The sequence below is a fragment of the Carcharhinus amblyrhynchos genome, chromosome 31, assembly GCF_965287045.1.
Source record: "Carcharhinus amblyrhynchos chromosome 31, sCarAmb.v2.hapA, whole genome shotgun sequence".
Lineage (NCBI taxonomy): Eukaryota > Metazoa > Chordata > Chondrichthyes > Carcharhiniformes > Carcharhinidae > Carcharhinus > Carcharhinus amblyrhynchos.
In genome coordinates, this window is record NC_137354.1 from 22,816,075 (window position 1) to 22,839,066 (window position 22,992).

A 22,992-nucleotide genomic window follows, 5' to 3' on the forward strand; every position below is an offset into this window, starting at 1 on the left:
CTCAATTTCAGAAATTCTCGTTAGAGTCATTATACAGTGCAGAAAAGACCCTTCCTCCCATTGAATCTGCACTGACAATATCTACCATTAAAAACATGCACATTCTATTTTCCTGCACTTGTCCCACATGAGAACTAGGAGCAGGAATAGGTCATCTGGCCCTTCGATAAGATCATGACTGATCTTTTCATGGGCTCAGCTCCACTTACCCGCCCACTTACCATAACCTGTAACTCCTTTACTGTTCAAAAATATACCTATTCTTGAATATCATGATATTACACAACCTTGTTTTTATATCTCTCCGTCCCTTCCTTTATCCATAACCTTCCCAAACTCCACAACATTCCAAGATATCTACATTCATGTCTTAAGAACAAAGAACAACACAGCATGGGAAACAGGCCCAACGAGCCCTCGCCGCCACTTTAACATTGAGTGCCCTCCTCTACCCATGACCTTTGTCTACGCCTATTGGGGAAGATTGAGGGAAGACTAATTTACGGACAATTTGTTACACCAATCTGCCTAACAGCACATCTTTGGGGTGTGGGAGGAAACCGGAGCACCCGGAGAAAACCCACACAAGCACGGCGAGAATGTGCACACTCCCGCAGACACCGACCCAAATCCATGTATCTGCACAGCGAACAGTGATAGTCACTGAGCTGTTGTGTTGCCCATCAGATGGTCCAGTTTAAGCGTACACTAACAATGTGAAACACTAGGCAACTCTCGAAGCAACATCCAAGAGCAGCCCTCGCACGACCCACCGCGTGTATGCCCCTTGTTGGACAACAAGGCGGACCGAATTAGTCATTTTGTAGCTCAGAACTTGAGTATCGATACAAAAAGAGACAAGCTGTCGAAGCTTTTCATCTTCTACTCATCAGGACAGATTTGCAAGAATACCAACTCTCAAAACAATTTATACTGCGTGAGAGGAGGGTGATGATTGGTTGGCAAGTGGACTCTGATTGGTGAAGGAGTTGCCATAGAGAGTACACCAGGGAACAGTTAATTATAAGCTTTTGTTTAAATTCAAACCAGACAGGTCAACTCTGATTGGTCAAGACATTGTCATGGGGATTGAACCAGAGAATGATTGTCATGAACAGACAAAGCGATGTGTTATTTAATACCATCCAGCAGTCTTTGGGACAGATGGCAAACATAGTTGGCATCACACTGGCATTGAAATTGATATAGCACATTACGAATTTGTGTGATAGGTTGAATGTCAATTTGGCTTGATAGCACTATCTCGTTAGTGAGTTTGTCATGAGGGAAGTACAAGTGAGAAGGTTTAATGAGAGTTTGTAAGGAAATATCACGAGTGAAAGAATTTATGTTGAAGGAACTTAATTTTTTTTTATTTTGAGGTGGTAAGTGGCACAGTGGTTGGCACTACTGCCTCACAGTGCCAGGGACCCGAGTTCAATTCCAGCCTTGGGTGACTGTGTGGAGTTTGCACATTCTCCCCATGTCTGTGTGGGTTTCCTCCATGTTCCAGTTTCCTCCCACAATCCAAAGATGTGCAGGTTAGGTGAATTGGCCATGCTAAAATTGACCCTTAGTGTCAGGGGGAGTGGTATAGTAAGTACATGGGTTATGGGGATAGGGCCTGGGTGGGTTTGTTGTTAGTACAGGCTTGATGGGCCAAATGACTCCCTTGGGCAATGTCGAAAATCTATTCTATGAACTTGATGTCAGAGAGACTTTTCTCTGACTAACTCACAAGCACTTAATTAGCTGTAAAGCACTTTTGAGAAGTGATAGGAAGTTCACAAGAATGGTTCCAGGGGTGAGAAATGTCATAGTCAGTGAAATTAGTATCAGGTTCTATGTTGGGGGACTGATATTAATTTATGGTAAGGGGATTAATAGTGAGAGATTACAATGAGGGAGTTGGTAATTAGTGAGTTTCTTGCAAAAGTTTCTTTGAAAAATTACTGTTGGAAAACTTTTAGTAAATGGCTTTACAGAATGAGATTTTATAGTGATAGAGTTTGCAGTGCAGCAATTTATAATGTGAGGTTTTATAAACTTTCTCCCTTTATGTAAACGCTCCTAACTGTGTTCATTAGCAGTTTCTGACCCTCGCCTGTGGTCTGGCTATCTCTATGTCACTGAGCAAATCATCTCTGAGCTCTGCCCCACATCTCTCGCCACCTTTCCAACCTCACCTCCCTCTACACTCATTCCTGAATAAATGAAACTCTTTCTCAGAGTTGCCAACTTTCAGCTCCCTGTTGTCCGCAGTGCATCTGCAACTATCCAGTTCCTCAATCATTCTCCAACCTGTATCTTTTATACCTTTATCCCTTTAACCTGAGTTTAGAGGGCTGATGGGGGATCTTATAGAGACTTACAAGATAATGAAGGGGATGGATAGGGTAGAGGTAGAGAGATTCTTCCCGCTTAGAAAGGAAAACAGAACTAGAGGGCACAGCCTCAAAATAAGGGGGGAGCAGTTTAGAACGGAGTTGAGGAGGAACTTCTTCACCCAAAGGGTGGTGAATCTCTGGAATTCTCTGCCCGTTGAAGTGGTGGAGGCTACCTCGCTGAATATATTTAAGTCACGGGTAGATAGATTTCTGATAGACAAGGGAATTAAGAGCAGGTGGGAAAGTGGAACTGATCCACTATCAGATCAGCCATGATCTTATTGAATGGTGGGGCAGGCTCAAAGGGCTAGATGGCCGACTCCTGCTCTTATTTCTTATGTTCTTACGTTAACCCCTGGCTACTCTCCAGTACGGCCTCCATCTCCACCTCGTCAAATTTAAGCCTATCTGACATGCACACAGCCTAACATGGAAATTAGAATGAGGATGAGGCCATTCTGCCCTTGGAGCCTGCTGGGCCATTCATTTTGACCACGGCTGATCATGGAATCCAATATCTTGATCCTGCCTATCCTCCCATATCCCTTGATCCCTTTAGCTACAAAAGCTATATCTAATTTCTTCTTGAAATCACACAATATTTTGGCCTCAGCTACTGAGTTCCACACATTCACCACCCTCTGGGTGAAGAAATTTCTCCTCATCTCAGTTCTAAAAGGATTACCCCTTATCCTCAAACTGTGAACCCTAGTTCTGGACTCCCCCACCAGTGGGAACTTTCTTCCTGAATCTACCCCGTCTAACGCTATTAGAATTTTGTAAGTTTCTGTGAGATCCCCTCTCACTCTCCTCAACCCCAATGAATAAAATCCCAACCAACTTAATGTCTCCTCAAATGACAGACCTGTCCTCCCAGGAATCAGCCCGGTAAACCTTTTCTGTACACCCTCGATAGCAAGGACATCCTTCCTCAGATAAGGACACTGCACACAATATTCCAGACGGGGCCTCACCAACACCCTATTTATTGCAGTAAAATATCTTTATTGCAGTACTCAAATCTTCTTGCTATGAAGGCCATTTACTGCCTGCTGTACCTGCACGCTTACTTTCAGTGACTGATGCACATGGACACCAAGGCTTCGCTGAGTACCCACCTGCCTCTGGAACTTGCTATTCCACACCAACCTCTAATAGGCCTCAATGCTCTCTGAGAGAAGTCCGGACCACTGGGGAGCCCACAGACAAAGCCATCTTCCTTCCTCCATCAACACTGGCATTCTGAAATCCCTTTCCCTTATCCCTTCCACCCTCATATCCGCCAACTGATTTGATTTATTATGACTGTATGCAGTAAAAAGTATTGTTTCTATACAGAAAAAGCATACCATTCAGAGAGTACATCGGGGAGAAGGAAAGGAGAGGACTGTCATGACTAGTGCGTAGAGAAAGATCAACTTAAAATAAGATAGAGTCCATTCAGAAGTCTGTTGGCAGTAGAGAAGAAGCTGTCCTTGGGTCGGTTGGTACGTGACCTCAGACTTTTTTTCCCAACTGAAGAAGGTGGGAGAGAGAATGTCTGGGGTGCGCATGGGGTCCTTGATAATGTTGGCTGCTTTTCCGAGACAGCAGGAAGTGTAGACAGAGTCAGTGGATGGGAGGCTGGTTTGTGTGATGGATTGGGCTACATTCACCATCCTTTGTAGCTTCTTGAGGTCTTGGGCAGAGCAGGAGCCCATACCAAGCTGCGATACAAGCAGAAAGGATGCTTTCTGTGGCGCATCTATCAAAGTGGGTGAGAATCGTAGCTGACACGCCAAATTTTCTTCGCCTCCTGAGAGAGTGGAGACGTTGGTGAGCTTTCCTAACTGGCGAGAGGAAATTTACTGAAAAGAGGCTTATGGAGAGAGAGTTTAGGAAAAGGAGTTTTTCAGTGATTGAGTTTATTTTGATTGGGTTTATAATGGGAGAGAATTTATTGGGAGTAGAGTTTGTACTGATTGGATTTGTATTTAGTTTATTGTGTTTGAGGTTTTAATGAGTGTATGGTGATTGATTGTTTGTATAATGAGAGTTTACAGTTAAAGAGTTTGTGCTGAGTGAGATGATAGCGCGAGATTTTCTGAATGAACTTACACTGAGGTCATCATGAAAGGATTTCTAATAAAGGAATTTATAGTGAGCGTTTACAGCGAGAGTTTTAAACAGCGGCAGTTTATTGCGAGAAGCTTTATGGTGAGGGAGTTGGTAACTATGGAGCTAAGATGGTGTCTGCTGTCACCTGTACTCCCTGCAGGGTCTGTCTCAAGCTTATCCTGGTGAGAACATTCAGAATGGGTGCTGCAGAAAAGGTCAATCATCTTGTTAATCAGTGTCTGATGCTGATTTGATGCTTAATCATAGAATCCCTACAGTACAGAAGGAAGCCAATCGGCCCATTGAGTCTGCACTGACCCTCTGACAAAGCATCTTACCCTCTTCCCCATCTTACCCTCGGAACCCCACATATTTATCCCACTAATTCCCCTAGATTTGGACACTAAGGGGCATTTTGGCACAGCCAGGCCACCTAACCTGCACATCTTTGGACACTAAGGGGCAATTTAGCATGGCCAATCCACCTAACCTGCACTACTTTGGACACTAAGGGGAAATTTAGCATGGCGAATCCACCTAACCTGCACATCTTTGGACACTAAGGGCAATTTAGCATGGCCAATCCACCTAACCTACACATCTTTGGACACTAAGGGGAAATTTAGCATGGCCAATCCCCCTAACCTGCACATCTTTGGACACTAAGGGGAAATTTAGCATGGCCAATCCACCTAACCTGCACATCTTTGGACAGGGGGAGGAAACCAGTGCACCTGAAGGAATCCCACACAGACACGGGGAAAATGTGTAAAGACCGCACAGATAGTAACCCAAGACCAAAAATGAAGCTGCGTCCCTAGTGCTGTGAGGCACCAGTGCTAGTCACCATGCATCCCTAATATTTTGAACCTCACCACTTTTGCTTCAATCCAGTGCTTCAGCACCGAGAGCAATTCAAACATGGTGGATCCATGTGAGGAGGGAGACACAGAGCAGAATTCTGTTTATTATATCATTTGATTATCCCTTAGTGTCCAAAGATGTGTAGATTAGGTGGATTGGCCATGCTAAATTGCCCTTAGTGTCTAAAGATGTGCAGGTTAGGTGGATTGGCCATGCTAAATTGCCCTTAGTGTCCAAAGATGTGCAGGTTAGGTGGATTGGCCATTCTAAATTGCCCTTAGTGTCTAAAGATGTGCAGGTTGGGTGGATTGGCCATGCTAAATTGCCCCTTAGTATCCAAAGATATGTAGGTTAGGTGGATTGGCCATGCTAAATTGGCCCTAGTGTGAAAGATGTGCAGGTTAGGTGGGTTGGCCATGCTTAATTGCCCTTAGTGTCCAAAGATGTGCTGGTTAGAGGGATTGGCCATGGTAAATTGCCCCTTAGTGTCCAAAGATGTGCAGGTTAGGGTGGATTGGCCATGCTAAATTGCCCTTAGTGTCCAAAGATGTGCAGGTTAGGGGGATTGGCCATGTTAAATTGCCCTTCGCGTCCAAAGATGTGCAGATTGGGTGGATTGGCCATGCCAAAATTCCCCTCAGTTAACATTCTCTCACTTCTGCTTTCAACAGTGGAGAAGGAAGCAGAGCTTTTTAAAAAGATCCTCAGCAAACTCCAGGTTGATTACTGATGAGTTTACTCAGGGACTGGGGCCCAGAGGCAGCCGATAAGACAAGAACCTCACAGAGAACTAAGGAGAAGGATCCTCAGCCAAAAGGCTTTATCCAGCTTGGGTCTTACCTTCAATTCACGAAGGAGATGTTCTCGGAACCCTGATAGTTCTTGGAACCAGACCTGTACACGCAAGAGCAGGGTGAGGAAGGCATTGCCAAAGTGATCGTAGCACTGACCCTCTCTGCACAGGATCTTTCCAGACTGATATTGATGACATTATTAAAAATCATCATTCAGGAACTGTGGGCTTCATTGGCTGGGCATCACTAATTGCTCTTACGAAGGTGGTGGCAAGATGCCTTCTTGAACCCACTTGCAGTTCACGTAGTGTAGGTGCACCCACAGTGCTGTTAGGGAAGGGGGTTCCAGAATTATGATTAAGTGATTATAAAGGAACAGCAAATAGTTCCCAAGTCAAGATGGTGTGTGACTTGAAGGGGGACTTGAAGGAGTTAAACATCCCCAAGTGTCTGTCTGCTGCTCTTGTGATTCTAGGTTGTGGAGGTTGTAAGTTTGGAAGGTGCATAGAACATAGAACATTCCAGCGCAGTACAGGCCCTTCGGCCCTCGATGTTGCACCGACCAGTGGAACCAATCTAATGACCCTCTAACCTAAACTATTCCAATGTTATCCATATGCCCATCCACTGACCATTTGAACTCCCTTAAAGTTGGCGAGTCCACAACTGCTGCAGGCAGGGCATTCCACACCCTTACTACCCTCTGAGTAAAGAACCTACCTCTGACATCCGTCCTATACTTATCACCCCTAGCTGACCCCATGCAGATGAAGGAGTCTTAGTGAGTTGACACAGTGTGTTGTGAAGATGGTGCAGTCTGCTGCCACTGGTGCTGGAGGGAATGAATGTTTAAAGTGGTGGGCGCGGTGCCAATCAAACGGGGCTGCTTTGTCTTGGATGGTGTTGAGCTTCTTGTTGGTGTTGCACCCAGGCAAGTGGGGACTATTCCACCACCCTCCTGACTTGTGGACAGGCTTTGGCAGAGGGGGATGGGGGGGATGGGGGGCGGGATTGGGGGGGGGGGGGAGTGGTCAGGAGCTGAGTTACTCGCCGCAGGATTCTGAGCCTTTGACCTGTTCTCGTAGCCACAGTCTTGATGTGGCTAGGTCAGTTCAGTTACTGATCGTGATGGGGAGGGGCGAGGAGATGATCGGGCTATCGAGAGGAGATAGCGGAATTATCCCCTAAATCACTCCCAGTTTGCCACCTAGTAGGGTGAGAGAGGGCTTGTTTGTCTGGAGAATGGCCTTATTCGGAGAGAGGTGGTGCTGGGTACCATTGACTCGTAGCTTTATGGGTGCTGCATCTCAACGATAAGATATACAGCAATGCAAAGGGTACCAGACACTGTACAGCTGGTGTGCCACCATGCTTCCAAAATTGGTGGGTACCTGTAACCCTCTCGTAGAACCCTACAGTGCAGAAACTGGCCCTTCGAGTCTGCACCGAACACAATCCCACCCAGGCCCTATCCCCATATCCTTATATACCGTACCCATTCATCCCTCTAACCTCCGCTACCCTGGATACTAAGGGGCAATTTCTTAGCATGGCCTATCAACATAACCCGCACATGTTTGGAGGAAACCAGAGTACCCGGAGGAAACCCACGCAGACACGAGGAGAATGTGCAAACTCCACACAGACAGCGACCCGAGCCGAGAATCGAACCCAGGACCCTGGAGCTGTGAAGCAGCAGTGCTAACCCACTGTGCTACCATGCCACAGCTGGAGTACTGTGTGCAGTTCCGACTACCACGCGATCAGAAGGATGTGATTGCACTGGAGAGGGTGCAGAGGAGATTCACCAGGAGGGGGGGTAGTTATAGGACGGATGTCAGGGGCAGGTTCTTTACCCAGAGGGTGGTGAGGGACTGGAATGCCCTGCCTGCTGCAGTTGTAAATGCGCCTAGTTTGGGGGCGTTTAAGAGATTGGTGGATAGGTTTATGGACGAAAAGGGATTGGTTTAGATTAGTGGGTCAATGTTTTTTTTTTAAAAATAAGACTGGTCGGCGCAACATTGTGGGCCGAAGGGCCTGTTCCGCGCTGTAATGTTCTATGTTCTATGTTCTAGGAGTTCCCCGGGATGGGAAGGTCCAGCTATGAGGAGAGACTGGATAGGCTGGGTTTGTTTTCCCTGGAGCAGAGGAGGCTGAGGGAGCTATCTGATAAAGGAATACAAAATTATGAGAGGCCCAGATAGAATAGATCACAAGAATCTTTTCCCAGTGGCAAAGGTGTTTAAGACAGAGGGTGGTGGAAATATGGAAAGTGCTACCTGAGAGGGTGCTAGAGGCAGTGCTCCAGCAACATTTAAGAAGCATCTGGACAAGCACTTATAAGAGCATAAGAAATAGGAGCAGGAGTAGGCCATCTAGCCCTTCGAGCCTGCCCCGCCATTCAATAAGATCATGGCTGATCTGAAGTGGACCCTTCCAAGGATTGTAGAATCCTTACAGTGCAGAAGAAGAATATTGAGCCTGCACAAGGCCAGAGAGTCGTAGAGTTTTACAGCTCAGAAAGAGGCCCTTCAGCCCATCGTGTCTGTGTCAGTCATCAAACACCTATCCCATTTTCCAGTACTTGGTCCATAGTCAAGTATGCTAGGGCATTTCAAGTGTGTATCCAAGTTCTTCTTCCTCGACCATCCTTTGAGGCAGTGAGTTCCCACAACCACCGCCATCTGGATGAAAAGGAAATTCTTCATATTCCCTCTAAACCTCCTGGCCCTGACCTCAAACCTACGTCCCTTGGTTATTGACCCCCCTCTTTCCTCAGGGGAGAAGATCCTTCCTATCGCTGTCCTTCATAATTTTACAGTTGGAGAATTTGTTGAAAGGGCTGAAGTTGGAGTAGAATATGTTTACTGACATATTTTGTCTCTCCCTTTACCTTTTCGGCCAAAGTCATTAACCTGTTGCTCATGAGAAGTTTCATTTGTGTCTCGAAGTTTCAGGTATTTGACACTATCGTGAGATTGGTGATCTGATATGACGTACATTAGCTGTGTATTCCTGCCGGGGAATCCTTCCCTTTCATAAAAACATAGAAACTAGAAGGAGGAAGAGGCCATTCAGCCCCTCAAACCTGCTCCACCATTCATTTTGATCATGGCATATCATCGAATTCAATATCCTGATCCCCCTTTCCCTCCATATCCCTTAGCCCCAAGAGCGATACCTTCTTGAAATCATGCAATGTTTTGGCCTCAATTATATTCTGTGGGAGTGAATTCCACACATTCACCACCCTCTGGGTGAAGAAATTTCTCCTCACCTCAGTCCTAAAAGATTTAGCCCATATCCTCAAACCGTGACCCTGAATCGTAACCCCCAAGATAAAAATGGAGGGAAAAGAGACCCTAACTAAATTCCTCCTCCTTGTCTTACACACTAGTTCTTCTTATCCAGGTTTTGCGGTGTTGAGTGCAGGGCCAGGGAGATAGGGGGTCGGCTGTGGACCTGTTGCAATGATAGGCGAACTGTAGTGGATCCAGGCAATCCGGGAGACTGGAGTTGACGTGTGTCATGTCTAACCTTTCGAGGCACTTTATAATGATGGAGCAGCCGGACGATTAAGGCACACCGCCTGGTTTTGCTTTGGCACAGGGATGATGGCCATCACCTTTGAAGCAGATAGGCACCTCAGATCGGAGTAAGGAGAGGTTAAAGATGCCTGCGTTGTGCCCATCATACCCAAGATCAATATTAGAGAAGGATACTAGAGGCTTGTCTATAAGGCGACAGTCAATCATAGAATCATACAGCGCAGAAGAAGGCCGTTCGGCCCATCAAGTTTGCACCGACCACAATCCCACCCAGGCCCTATCCCCACAACCCCATGAATTTACTCTTAGCTAATCCCCCTGATACTAAGGAGCAATTTAGCACGGCCAATCCACCTCACCAGCACACCTTTGGAGGGTGGGAGGAAACCGGAGCACCCGGAGGAAACCCACGCCGACACGGGGAGACTCCTCCCAGGACCCGAGGCCCGATCCGAACCCGGATCCCTGGCGCTGTGAGGCAGCGGTGCTAACCAATCGGCAGTGTTTTTTTTTTCGCTTAACCCCTGGATGTGTGGCGGGGAGGTGGAGGGTTGGGGTTGGTGGGGGGGGGGGGGGATGTATAATAAAACAGGAAAAGTTTATGAATGGGGGAGTGGGTGGATGAGGTTGGAAGCTTGTAATCGTGACTGGGAAGAGCAGGGTTGACCTTTGACCCCGGGGAAGGAATGGCCACAAAACACGCCCGGATCAGGCCCTGAGTGAATTGAGGGGATTCACTCGGGGGGGGGGGGGGGGGCGAACGGAGGGGATTGAAACGGGAGGGGGATTGAAACCACAGCTCGGGCCAAAAGGAGCTGTCAGGCAGGGTGTTTTTTTTTAGGCCGCTGTCTTGACAACGCGCCCTTGCCCTCTTTCAAACGTAGGCCCAGGCACAGCCTGTTCATCTTAATGGAAACGGAATTACACCGGGGTGTCACTATGAATCTCCAGCATCAGAAATGAGGGCTGTGGCCATATACAACTTTTTATGGCCACTGCCTTATTACAATGGATAACCTTTATTTACTTTCATTAGACTATTAAACAACAAGAGTCTATTAATTTTTCGTCTGAAACTCCATCCGAGCCCGTAAAGCAAACCAGTTGCTTAATTGAGTTCATTTTAATTTCCCTCCAATCGCAGTGAATTACTCGAGTGATAAATCAGGAGGACAGGCCTCACCCCCAGTAGAAATCCTAATTTGCAGCTAATTAGAAAACTGATTCCCACTGAAAGATCAATACAACAAAGAATTGAAAATGACTCGCAATCTCGGCGGTGGAGACTGGAGTGAGCGAGGGAGGGAGAGAAAGGGGGCGAGAGGAGGGAGAGGAAGGCTGTGGTGTGCGGGGTGGGGAGGGGTGTGGATTAAAATCAGTTTTAATCCACTGTAATATTAATCAGGACACTTGCCCTTGTTTTCTCTCTCTCTCTCTCTCTCTCTCTCTCGCCTCCTCGTCTCTGCGCGGGGTAGCTCTGAGCGGTGGCAGTTGGACGCTGCAGACGGACGTGTTTTTAAATTCAATGAGTCGCACCGCTGTACTCGCCTGTCCCTCTACAAAGCCAGCTGGGGAATTGCTATTATGCCTCTGAATGCTATTAAGAAGGGAACATCCCTAACAGCTGGGCGGCAGTTGTCATGAGAGAATCAAGTGCGGCGTGCGGGGAGGGGGGGTTAGCTGTCATCGAACGAGACAAGGGAAGGTCAGCTAGAGGCTAGCAGGATTTGGCCAGTTGCGTCACTTCGGCACTGGGTCACAACCAAGTGTGCCAGGATATCCATCCTCCCCTTCACCTCTCCCTGCTTCAACCTCCTTTTGTTCCGCCGTCTCTTTTGTTGTTCCTCCCTTTATTCCTTTGTTTCTTACCCTCCATCCCTGCTCCCTCCCCGCTCCATCTATCAGGTGTCTTTCAGTGTCGCTTGAAGCTTCTCTTTTGATTTGTTTGTGGACCGCTAGCCAAGGTCGTCGTGATAGATTTGAGTCGTAACCTGCCCACAGAATATTGTCCTGATACGGGAACCAGGTTGGCCCTGAAATTCTGGGATTGGAAATACCAGCCCAAAGTTTCATAGAACATTACAGCGCAGTACAGGCCCTTCGGCCCTCGATGTTGCGCCGACCAGTGGAACCAATCTAATGACCCTCGAACCTAAACTATTCCAATGTTATCCATATGCCTATCCACTGACCATTTGAATGTCCTTAAAGTTGGCGAGTCCACAACTGCTGCAGGCAGGGCATTCCACACCCTTACTACCCTCTGAGTAAAGAACCTACCTCTGACATCCGTCCTATAATTACCACCCCTCAATTTAAAGCTATGTCCCCTCGTGTTAGCCATCGCCATCCGAGGTAAAAGGCTCCCACTGTCCACTCTATCCAATCCTTTGATCATCTTGTACGCCTCAGTCAGGTCACCTCGTAACCTTCTTCTCTGTAATGAAAATAACCTCAAGTCCCTCAACCTTTCCTCATAAGACCTTCCCACCATACCAGGCAACATCCTGGTAAACCTCCTCTGCACCCTTTCCAATGCCTCCACATCTTTCTTATAATGCGGCGACCAGAACTGTACGCAATACTCCAAGTGCGGCCGCACCAGAGTTTTGTACAGTTGCAACATGACCTCACGGCTCCGAAATTCAATCCCTCTACCAATAAAAGCTAACACACCGTACGCCTTCTTAACAACCTTATCAACCTGGGTGCCAACTTTCAGGGATCTATGCACATGTACCCCGAGATCTCTCTCTTTCAAGTAAAGTTTATTTATTAGTCACAAGTAGGCTTACATCTGCAATGAAACGGGGTGCCACAGTGATCAGCACTGCTGTCTCACAGCACCAGGAACCTGGGTTTGGTTCCAGCCTTGGGTCACTGTCTGTGTGGAGTTTGCATATTCTCCCCCTTGTCTGCGTGGGTTTCCTCCAAGTGCTCCGGTTTCCTCCCACAGTCCAAAGTTGTGCAGGTTAGGTGGATTGGCCATGCTAAATTGCCCCTTAGTGTCCAAAGATGTGCAGGTTAGGTGGATTGGCCATGCTAAATTGTCCCTTAGTGTCCAAAGATGCGCAGGTTAGGTGGATTGGCCATGCTAAATTGCCCCTTAGTGTCCAAAGATGTGCAGGTTAGGTGGATTGGCCATGCTAAATTGCCCCGTAGTGTCCAAAGATGTGCAGGTTAGGTGGATTGGCCATGCTAAATTGCCCCTTAGTGTCCAAAGATGTGCAGGTTAGGTGGATTGGCCATGCTAAATTGCCCCTTAGTGTCCAAAGATGTGCAGGTTAGGTGGATTGGCCATGCTAAATTGCCTCTTAGTGTCAGGGGAACTGGCTAGGATAAGTGCATGGGGATTGGGCCTGAGTCAGACTGTGGTTGGTGCAGACTCAATGGCTTCCTTCTGCACTGTAGGATTCGATGAATATATGAAGTTACTATGAAAATCCCCTAATCGCCACATTCCTGTGCCTGTTCGGGTACACTGAGGGAGAATTTAGCATGGCCGATGCAGCTAACCAGCACGTCTTTCGGACTGTGGGAGGAAACTGGAAGCTCATGCAAAACCTGGAGAGAACGTGCAAACTCCTCCCAGAGAGTCCCTCAAGCCAGGAATCGGACCCTGGCCCCTGGTGCTGGGAGGCAGCAGTGCTAGCCACTGTGCTGCCCAGGGAGGGTGGAGAGGAAAAATTGGGGCAGATCCTGAATCAGGGAGGTTTCATTCACATTTCGACCAGACCTTAAAATTCCAGTTGTTGTGAGCGGATCTCCACCATGTCAAAGGGCCACATCAGAGTGAACTCTTCAGCTTCTTAGGGACTCCTGGGACTACCTTCCCTGCGGCATTGTGGACATTCCAACCGCACGTGGACCACAGAGGTTCAAGAAGGTGGACTGCTTCCACTTTGTCAAGGGGCAATTATGGATGGGCAATAAATGCTGGCCTAGCCAGCAACTCCCACAGCCTGTGAACAAATATAAAAAAGTATTTGAAAGGTCTCAGCAGATTTCAGGCTAGTTCAGACCTGGTTAAGACCATTTCCACAGTGCAATAATCACTTCAGGAAGTGACGGGTTAGCTTTTCAAGTTCGAGTGATCCTGGCAGGAAGTGAAGAACTAAAAATTGAATTTCTGCCCTCCAGTTGGGCCTCCTGTAGGACTCTAATCCTTTTTAAAGTTTATTTATTAGTGTCACACGTAGGCTCACATTAAGAACATAAGAACATAAGAAATAGGAGCAGGAGTCGGCCATCTCGCCCTTCGAGCCTGCCCCGCCATTCAATAAGATCATGGCTGATCTGGCGTGGCTCAGTTCCACTTTCCCGCCCTCTCCCCATAACCCTTAATCCCCTCGCTTATCAAAAACCCATCAACCCGCGTCTTAAATATATTTAGCGAGGCAGCCTCCACCACTTCAACGGGCAGAGAATTCCAGAGATTCACCACCCTTTGAGTGAAGAAGTTCCTCCTCAACTCTGTTCTAAACCGCCCCCCCTTTATCTTGAGGCTGTGCCCCCTAGTCCTACTGTCCTTTCTGAGCGGGAAGAGTCTCTCCACCTCTATCCTATCCATCCCATTCATCATCTTATACGTCTCAATGAGATCTCCCCTCATTCTTCTAAACTCTAACGAGTACAAGCCTAGTTTATTCAGCCTCTCCTCATAGCTCAAGCCCCTCAACTCCGGCATCAGCCTAGTAAACCTCCTCTGCACTCCCTCCAAGGCCAAAATATCCTTGCGTAAGTGCGGCGACCAAAAACACCGCAATGAGGTTATTGTGAAAATCCCCAAGTTGCCACACTCCAGCGTCTGTTTGGGTACATTGAGGGAGAATTTAGCATGGCCAATGCACCCTAACCAGCACATCTTTTGGAATACAAGAGGGAGCCGGAGCACCCAGAGGAAACTCACACAAACACAGGGAAAGCATGCAGACTCTGCACAGACAGTGACCCAAGCCGGGAATTGAACACAGGTCCCTGCCGCTGTGAGGCAGCAGTGCTAACCACTGTGCCATCCGCGACACTCCAGCAGAGTAAATTTGTGGGGTTATGGGGATAGTCATGATGTACCTTCCACACACCTGACGAAGGGACACCGTTTCCGAAAGCTTGTTGGTTTACTGTCAAATAAACTGGTTGGACTTTAACCTGGTGTTGTGAGACTTCCTACTTGGGCCAATGCACACTTGATGGACTGAATGGCCACCTTCTGGACAGTAGGGATGCAATGGAGTTCTAGTCTACGGAGGAGCTCTGGTGGTCGTTAACTTCAGTCACCCAAGCCGGGAATCGAACCAGGGACCCTGGCACTGTGAGCGAGCAGTGCTAACCACTATGCTAACCATGATGCCACTGTGCTGCCCTCCTCATACTGATGATTGGAGTCAGCGCATGGAAGAATACTTGTTAGCCTTAAGTGTTGACAGGTGAAAATGGCTGTCTTTTTGGTACATTATTGAGACTCACTCCTCAACCTCTCGCTACAACCCAAGCCCCACTTGACGTTGAGCCCAAAGTTAGCACTGGTTCAGTGCTGCACTGTCAGAGTTGAAATCTTTTTGATAAAATGCTATCCATTCAGCTGAAAGTTAAAGAAAAAATCCTAATATATTGAAGATAAGCGAGTAAGTACCGCAATCCCGGTGTCAATTCACCAGGCTGTTACTGGAGATGAGGGGGTTAGCTTATGAGGAGAGATTGAATAGACTGGGTCTGTACTCATTGGAGTTTAGAAGGATGAGGGGGGCACCTTATAGAGACTTATAAGATAATGAAGGGGCTAGATAGGGTAGAGGTAGAGAGATTCTTCCCGCTTAGAAAGGAAAACAGAACTAGAGGGCACAGCCTCAAGACAAGGTGGGGGGGGGGTGTCAGTTTAGAACAGAGTTGAGGAGGAACTTCTTCACTCAAAGGGTGGTGATTCTCTGGAATTCTCTACCCATTGAAGCGGTGGAGGCTACCTCGCTGAATATATTTAAGTCACGGGTAGATAGGTTTCTGATAGACAAGGGAATTAAGGGTTATGGGGAGAAAGCGGGAAAGTGGAACTGATCCACTTCAGATCAGCCATGATCTTATTGAATGGCGGGGCAGGCTCGAAGGGCTAGATGGCCTACTCCTGCTCCTATTTCTTATGTTCTTATGTCAGTTATATGCAGTTTCACTGATGTCTACCTGTTGTAGGTCCTGGCCTGGTCTGTCATTCTCTGTGTCTCACTCCTTGATACATATTACTGTCCTTTATCTCTCTCCCAGGTCTCGGTTGTTTGTGTTTCATTGAACCCCTACAATGCTGGAGAGGCCATTCAGCCTACTGGGACTGTACCCAGCATGCGACAGGGTATCTCACCCAGGGCCTCACCACCACCCTATCCTCGCAATCCCACACATTCTACTATGGCTAATCTCCCTAACCTAGGCATTTTTGGCACTAAGGGACAATTTACCATGGCCAATCTACTTCACCTACACATATTTAGACACAATGGAACCATTTAGCGTGGCTAATCCATCTACTCTTTGGACGGCACAGTTGCAAAGTGGTTAGCACTGCTGCTTCACAGCTCCAGGGACCTTGGTTCGATTCCCGGTTCGGGTCACTGTCTGTGTGGAGTTTGCACATTCTCCTCGTATCTGCGTGGGTTTCTCTCCAGGTGCTCCGGTTTCCTCCCACAGTCCAAAGATGTGTAGGTTAGGTTGATTGGCCATGCTAAAATTGCCCCTTAGTGTCCTGGGATGTGTAGGTTAGAGGGTAAATGTGTAGGGATATGGGGATAGGGCTTGGCTGGGATTGTGGTCGGTGCAGACTCGATGGGCTGAAGGGCCTGTTTCTGCACTGTAGGGTTCTATGATTCTATGCACTAAGGGGCAATTTAGCATGGCCAATCCACCTAACCTGCACATCTTTGGACACTAAGGGGCAATTTAGCATGGCCAATCCACCTAACCTGCACATCTTTGGACACTAAGGGGCAATTTAGCATGGCCAATCCACCCAACTTGTACATCTTTGGACACTATGGGGCAATTTAGCATGGCCAATCCACCTAACCTGCACATCTTTGGACACTAAGGGGCAATTTAGCATGGCCAATCCACCCAACTTGTACATCTTTGGACACTATGGGGCAATTTAGCATGGCCAATCCACCTAACCTGCACATCTTTGGACACTAAGGGGCAATTCAGCATGGCCAATCCACCCAACTTGTACATCTTTGGACACTATGGGGCAATTTAGCATGGCCAATCCACCTAACCTGCACATCTTTGGACACTAAGGGGCAATTCAGCATGGCCAATCCACCCAACTTGTACATCTTTGGACACTAAGGGGCAATTCAGCACGGCCAATCCAACTAACCTGCACATCTTTGCACAGTGGGAGGAAACTGAAGTACCCGGAGGAAACCCACGCAGACACGGAGAGAGCATGCAAAATCCATGCAGTACCCAAGGCCGAAATTGAACCCAAATCCTTGGCACTGTGGGGCAGCAGTGCGAACTCCTGTGCCACCATGCTGCCCACTCTCAGAGTCTCTGTCATGTCAGACTGATGGATCGCCCAAAAATAAAACTCATTCAATTTTTTGAGGGGGGGGGTGGAATTTTAAAATCACTTGCATGGAATTCCAGGCACACTCCTGTCAATTTTCCCATTGTCACGCCTTCCTATTTTTGTGTTTCTCTCAGGCTAATGAGTACTCCCTCTCTGCCTTGGCCTCCGGACTGGAAGATGTCAAAAGCAGCCTCTCAGCCGCTGCCACTCCTGACCTTGGGACCAACGTTTCAGGACCCCAGAGCTACCCTGTTGTGACAGGTAAGGCGTCTACCTCGCCCGCCAGCTTAATAATAATAAAAAAAAGTCAACAAGCTTGGCGCGTTCGACCAAGGAATTTGGACATTTACGCCAGAGTTTTACCGAGGATTGTAGGATCTCGCCTGAGGCCGCTGGAGAATGTCGTTCTGCGAGTTTTGTCCACCCCGGTTCTGGGACGGACGCAGCGGTAAAATTCCGGCCTTGGAGTCGGGTAACAGAGAACGTTTGAAGGTGAATTGTCATTTTGGCTGCAAACATTCTTGTCATGTCGGATGGGGTGTGTTTGAGGGGCTTTTAGATAAGCACATGAATTATGGAAGGAATAGAGGGACATGGATCAAGAGCAGGCAGAGAGATTGGTTTAATTTGGCACAACATTGTGGGCTGAAGGGCGTGTTCCTGTGCTGCACTATTCTATGCTCCATGTTCTGTGTTTGTGAAGTTAAAGCGTATTCTGAATCCTTCAATAATAGAACCCTGCAGTGCAGAAAGAGGCCCTTCGGCCCATCAAATCTGCACCGAACACAATCCCACCCAGGCCCTACCCCCATATCCCTAGACACTAAGGGACAACTTCTTAAGCACGGCCAATCAACCTAACCCGCACATCTTTGGACTGTGGGAGGAAACCAGAGCTCCCGGAGGGAACCCATGCAGACACGAGGAGAATGTGCGAACTCCACACACCCAAGCCGGGAATCGAACCCAGGACCCTGGAGCTGTGAAGCAGCAGTGCTAACCACTGTGCCACCGTGCTGCCCAATACTTCAGCTTATGCAACACCTCGCCTGACAGTGAACACAGCAAAGCGACTGAGGTCTTTCTACTTTGGGAAAAGCAGGCACATTGAAGAGAATTTACTGTTTTCTTGGTGGGATAACCACTTCTCTGGCTGGATCTCTCTGGGAGCTTTGCAAAAAAGAGTAGAGATTAGACATGTACTTCTCAACTTGTGAACACCTCATATCAGAGGGAATGCATTAATTTTTTTAAGTTGAGATGCGAATGAACTTGCATGGATTAGAAAATGGGGTAGATGACAGCGTGGATGGGTAAGTGGGTTGATAGTTGGAGGTATAGATATGTGGATGGATGGGTTGGTGGCCTTATTTGCAATGGATAAATAGTTGGCGAGATAGATTAATGCACGGGCTATTTGAATGAATGGATGGAGGGATGGTTGGATGGAGGGATGGATGGAGTGATGGTTGGATGGAGGGATGGATGGAGGGATGGTTGGATGGAGAGATGGTTGGATGGAGCGATGGATGGAGGGATGGTTGGATGGAGGGATGGATGGAGTGATGGTTGGATGGAGCGATGGATGGAGGGATGGTTGGATGGAGCGATGGATGGAGGGATGGTTGGATGGAGGGATGGATGGAGGGATGGTTGGATGGAGAGATGGTTGAATGGAGGGATGGATGGAGGGATGGTTGGATGGAGGGATGGATGGAGGGATGGTTGGATGGAGGGATGGTTGGATGGAGGGATGGATGGAGGGATGGTTGGATGGAGGGATGGATGGAGGGATGGTTGGATGGAGGGATGGTTGGATGGAGGGATAGATGGATGACTGGTGAATTAACAGTTGAGTCAGTGGATCGTGGGATATTGTGAGAGTACAGAACAGAAATGCAGTTGAGATTTTTCATTTATTTATTTGTTTATAATATTTATTTATTTGCTCACAATTTATCTGAGGACAGCAAGGTGGCACAATGGTTAACACTGCTGCCTCACAGTGTGCCAGGGACCTGGGTTCGATTCCCGGCTTGGGTCACTGTCTGTGTGGAGTTGGCACATTCTCCCCGTGTCTGCGTGGGTTTCCTCCGGGTGCTTCCTCCCACAGTCCGAAAGACATGCTGGTTAGGTGGATTGGCCATGCTAAATTGCACCTTAGTGTCCAGGATTAGCAGGGTAAATACGTGGGGTTATGGAGATAGGGCCTGGGTGGGATTGTGGTTGGCGCAGACTCGATGGGCTGTAGGGATTGCACTGTAGGGATTCTCTGATTGCCTGTGGGTATCACAGTATTAATTCCTAACCCTAATTGTCCTTGTAGATGGTGGTGAGCCATTTTCCTGAACAGCTGCAGTCCATGTGGTGTGGGTACTCTGTTAGGGAGTGAATTCCAGGGCTTTGACACAGTGACAAAGAAGGACTGGAGTTAGCGCCAAGTCATGATGATTTGATAGTTGGAGGTGCTGCTCTTGTTCTTCTGGGTGGCAGAGGTTATGGGTTTAGAAGGCGCTGTTGGAAGATTCTTTGTGAGTTGCTGCAGCGAATTTTGTAGTTTTAATGTTTTTAAAGTTTGCCACTGTGTGTTGACGGTGGAGGGTCAGAACGGGTACCAGTCAATTGTCCAGGGTGGTGTCGAACTTCTTGAATATTGTTGGAGCTGCACTCATCCAGGCAAGGGGAAAAGATTCCATCAAACTCCTGCCCTGTACCTTGTAGCTGACGGGAATCAGGAGGTGATTACTCCCTGTACAATCCGCTGTCTCTGACCTCTCTTTGTAGCCACAGTATTTATCTGGCTAGTCCAGTTCAGTTTCTGGTAACCCCCAGGGTGTTGATGTTGGGGGACTAAGTGACGATACTGCCACTATGTGTCAAGGGGAGATGGTTAGACTCTCTCTTGTTGAAGATGGTCGTTGCTTGTGTGAGTGTTACATCTCAGCCCAAGCCTTGGATATCGTTCAGATCTTGCTGCATTTGAACGTGGACTACTCGATGGGCCGAATGGCCTCTTTCTGCACTGTAGGGTTTCTATGATTCTATGATTCTATGAGTCACGAATGATACCGAACATTGTCATGGGCGAACGTCCCCACTTCTGACCTTATCCTGGAGGGAAGGTCATTGATGAAGCTGAAGGTGGTTGGACCTTGGATACTGTCCTGAGGAACTCCTGCACTAATGTCTTGGAGTTCAGATGATTGATTTTCAGCCACAACCATCTTCCTTTGTGCTAGGTTATGACTTGAAGCCAATGGTGAGGTTTCCCCCAATTTCCAAAGACTTCAGTTTCGCTAGGGCTCCTTTATGCCATTGTTTTGTCCATGTTACATAAGAAATAGGAGCAGGAGTAGGCCATCTCGCCCTTCGAGCCTGCCCTGCCATTCAATAAGATCATGGCTGATCTGAAGTGGATCAGTTCCACTTTCCCGCCTTCTCCCCATAACCCTTAATTCCCCTTGTCTATCAGAAACCTATCCGTGACTTAAATATATTCAGTGAGGTAGTCTCCACCACTTCGATGGGCAGAGAATTCCAGAGACTCACCACCCTTTGAGTGAAGAAGTTCCTCCTCAACTCCATTCTAAATTGCGCCCCCCCCCCTCCCCTCTTATTTTGAGGCTGTGCCCTTGAGCTCTGCTATCCTTTCTAAGCGGGAGATGTTAGATCAGAAAGTGAATGGCTCTCCAGAACAGAGACTCAGTGAGCTGGATAGTGCTGAGTACGTGTTGCATTATCAATGACTCCCGTCCATCACTTTACTGATGATTGAGAGTAGGCTGCTGGAACGTAACTAACCGAGTTGGATTTGTTCTGCGTTTTGTGGACAGGCGATACCTGGGCAAATCTCCACATTGTCAGGTAGATAGCCAGTGTTGTAACTGTGCAACTTAGTGGGGGGCATGGCTCATTGTGGAATGTTATCAGAACCCTTTGCAGTATCCAGAAACTCCAGCCGTTTCTTGATACCACCTGGAGTGAAAAATATTGGCTGAAGACTAGCATCTGCAACGCCAGGGGTTTCAAGAAGGAGGCCTAGATGGACCATCCATTCAGCACTCATATCCGAAGGCTGCAAAGAGAACAAAGAACAACACAGCACGGGAAACAGGCCCTTCCGCCCAACAAGCCCGCGCCGCCATCTTAACAATGTGTTTTTCCTCCTCCACCCTTGACCCATGTCTATGCTTGTGGTCCCCCCATTGGAAACCAGATTGAGGGGAGACTAATTTAGGGACAATTTGTTACACCAATCAGCCTAAGAGCACATCTTTGGGGTGTGGGAGGAAACCGGAGCACCCGGAGGAAACCCACGCAGGCACGGGGAGAATGCGCAAACTCCCACAGACACCGACCCAAATCCATGTATCTGCACAGCAAACAGCGATAGTCACTGAGCTGTCGTGGTGCCCATCTGCTGGTCCAGTTTTAAGCGTACACTAACGACGCGAAGTACTAGGCTACTCTCGAAACATCCAAGAGCAGCCCACGCACGACCCACCACGTGTATGCCCCTCGTTAGACAACAAGGTGGACCGACGCTCCTGCAGAGTAAAAGAGAAAAACATCTGCAAATGCTTCCTCCTTGTCAATTGTGTTGATGTACTGTGAACCCCCATCATTGAGGATGTTTGGGGCGCTTCCTCCTCCAGTTCATTGTTTAATTGATCATTCGTGACTGGATATGGCATGTCATAGAGTCATAGAGGTTTGCAGCAAGGAAACATGCCCTTTGGCCCAACTTGTCCATGCTGCCCTTTTTTATCACCACTAAACGAGTCCCAGTTGCCCATGTTTGGCCCATATCCCTCTACACCCATCTCACCCACGTAACTGTCTGAATGCTTTTTAAAAGACCTATTACAGCCTGTTCCAGAAACTCACCACCCTCTGTGAAAAAATTGCTCCCCTAGACCTTTTTGTTTCTCTCCCCTCTCATCTTAAACCTATGCCCTCTAGTTTTAGACCTACCTTTGGGAAAATATGCTGACTATCTACCTGATCTATGCTCCTTATTATTTTGTAGACCTCTGTAAGATCATCCCTAAGATTCCAGGGAAAAAAACATTCCAGGGAAAAAAGCCCCAGTCTATCCAGCCTTTCCTTATAAGTCAAACCATCAAAACCTGGTAGCATCCCAGTAAATCTTTTCTGCGTTCTTTCTAGTTTAATAATATTCTTTCTATAACAGGGTGACCAGAACTGTACACAGTATTCCAAGTGACTTTGATTTGATCCATTGGTTATAGGATCGCTTAGCCCTGTCTGCCGAATGCAGCTACCTCTGTTTGGCACACAAGTACTCCTAGGTTGTAGCTTTACCTCATTTTCAGGTGGGCTGGTGTTGCCCATGGCATGTCCTTTTGCACTCTTCACTGTGGTGCTATGATGAGTAGACGAATAGATGGTTGATAAGTGAAAAGAAGGATGGAGAGCTGGATAGGTCAACATATAGGTTGGTAAATTAGATGGATTGTGCCAAGATAGAAGGTCGGGTGGATGAGTGAATGAATGGATAGAGGGCATTGATGGTTGGATGGAAGTGGATGGTAAAATGCAATAATGGAGGGAAGACAATTTCCTCAACATTTTACACCACCTCAACTGCCTCAGAGCCTCTAACTACGGGGCTGTTAAAATCTCACCCAATATGTCAACTCCACTATGTAGGAAGTCTATAATAGGACAGGCTGTGTATAAAGCTGAATGGGTGTACATTTTGGGTGAGTGTTCAGGAATTT

The 22,992-nt window shown here is 47.7% G+C and overlaps 1 protein-coding gene across 10 annotated transcripts in view; it reads left to right on the plus strand.

Annotated features, from left to right (window-relative positions):
* pax2a (paired box 2a) overlaps positions 1-22,992 on the plus strand; it is a 262,939-nt gene that overhangs the window by 192,419 nt on the left and 47,528 nt on the right. For all 10 annotated transcript variants that reach the window (XM_080215854.1, XM_080215853.1, XM_080215851.1 and 7 more), the window contains one exon: positions 17,383-17,509. In XM_080215854.1, coding sequence (XP_080071980.1) covers positions 17,383-17,509 — 127 coding nt within the window. The remainder of the gene's footprint in view (positions 1-17,382; positions 17,510-22,992) is intronic.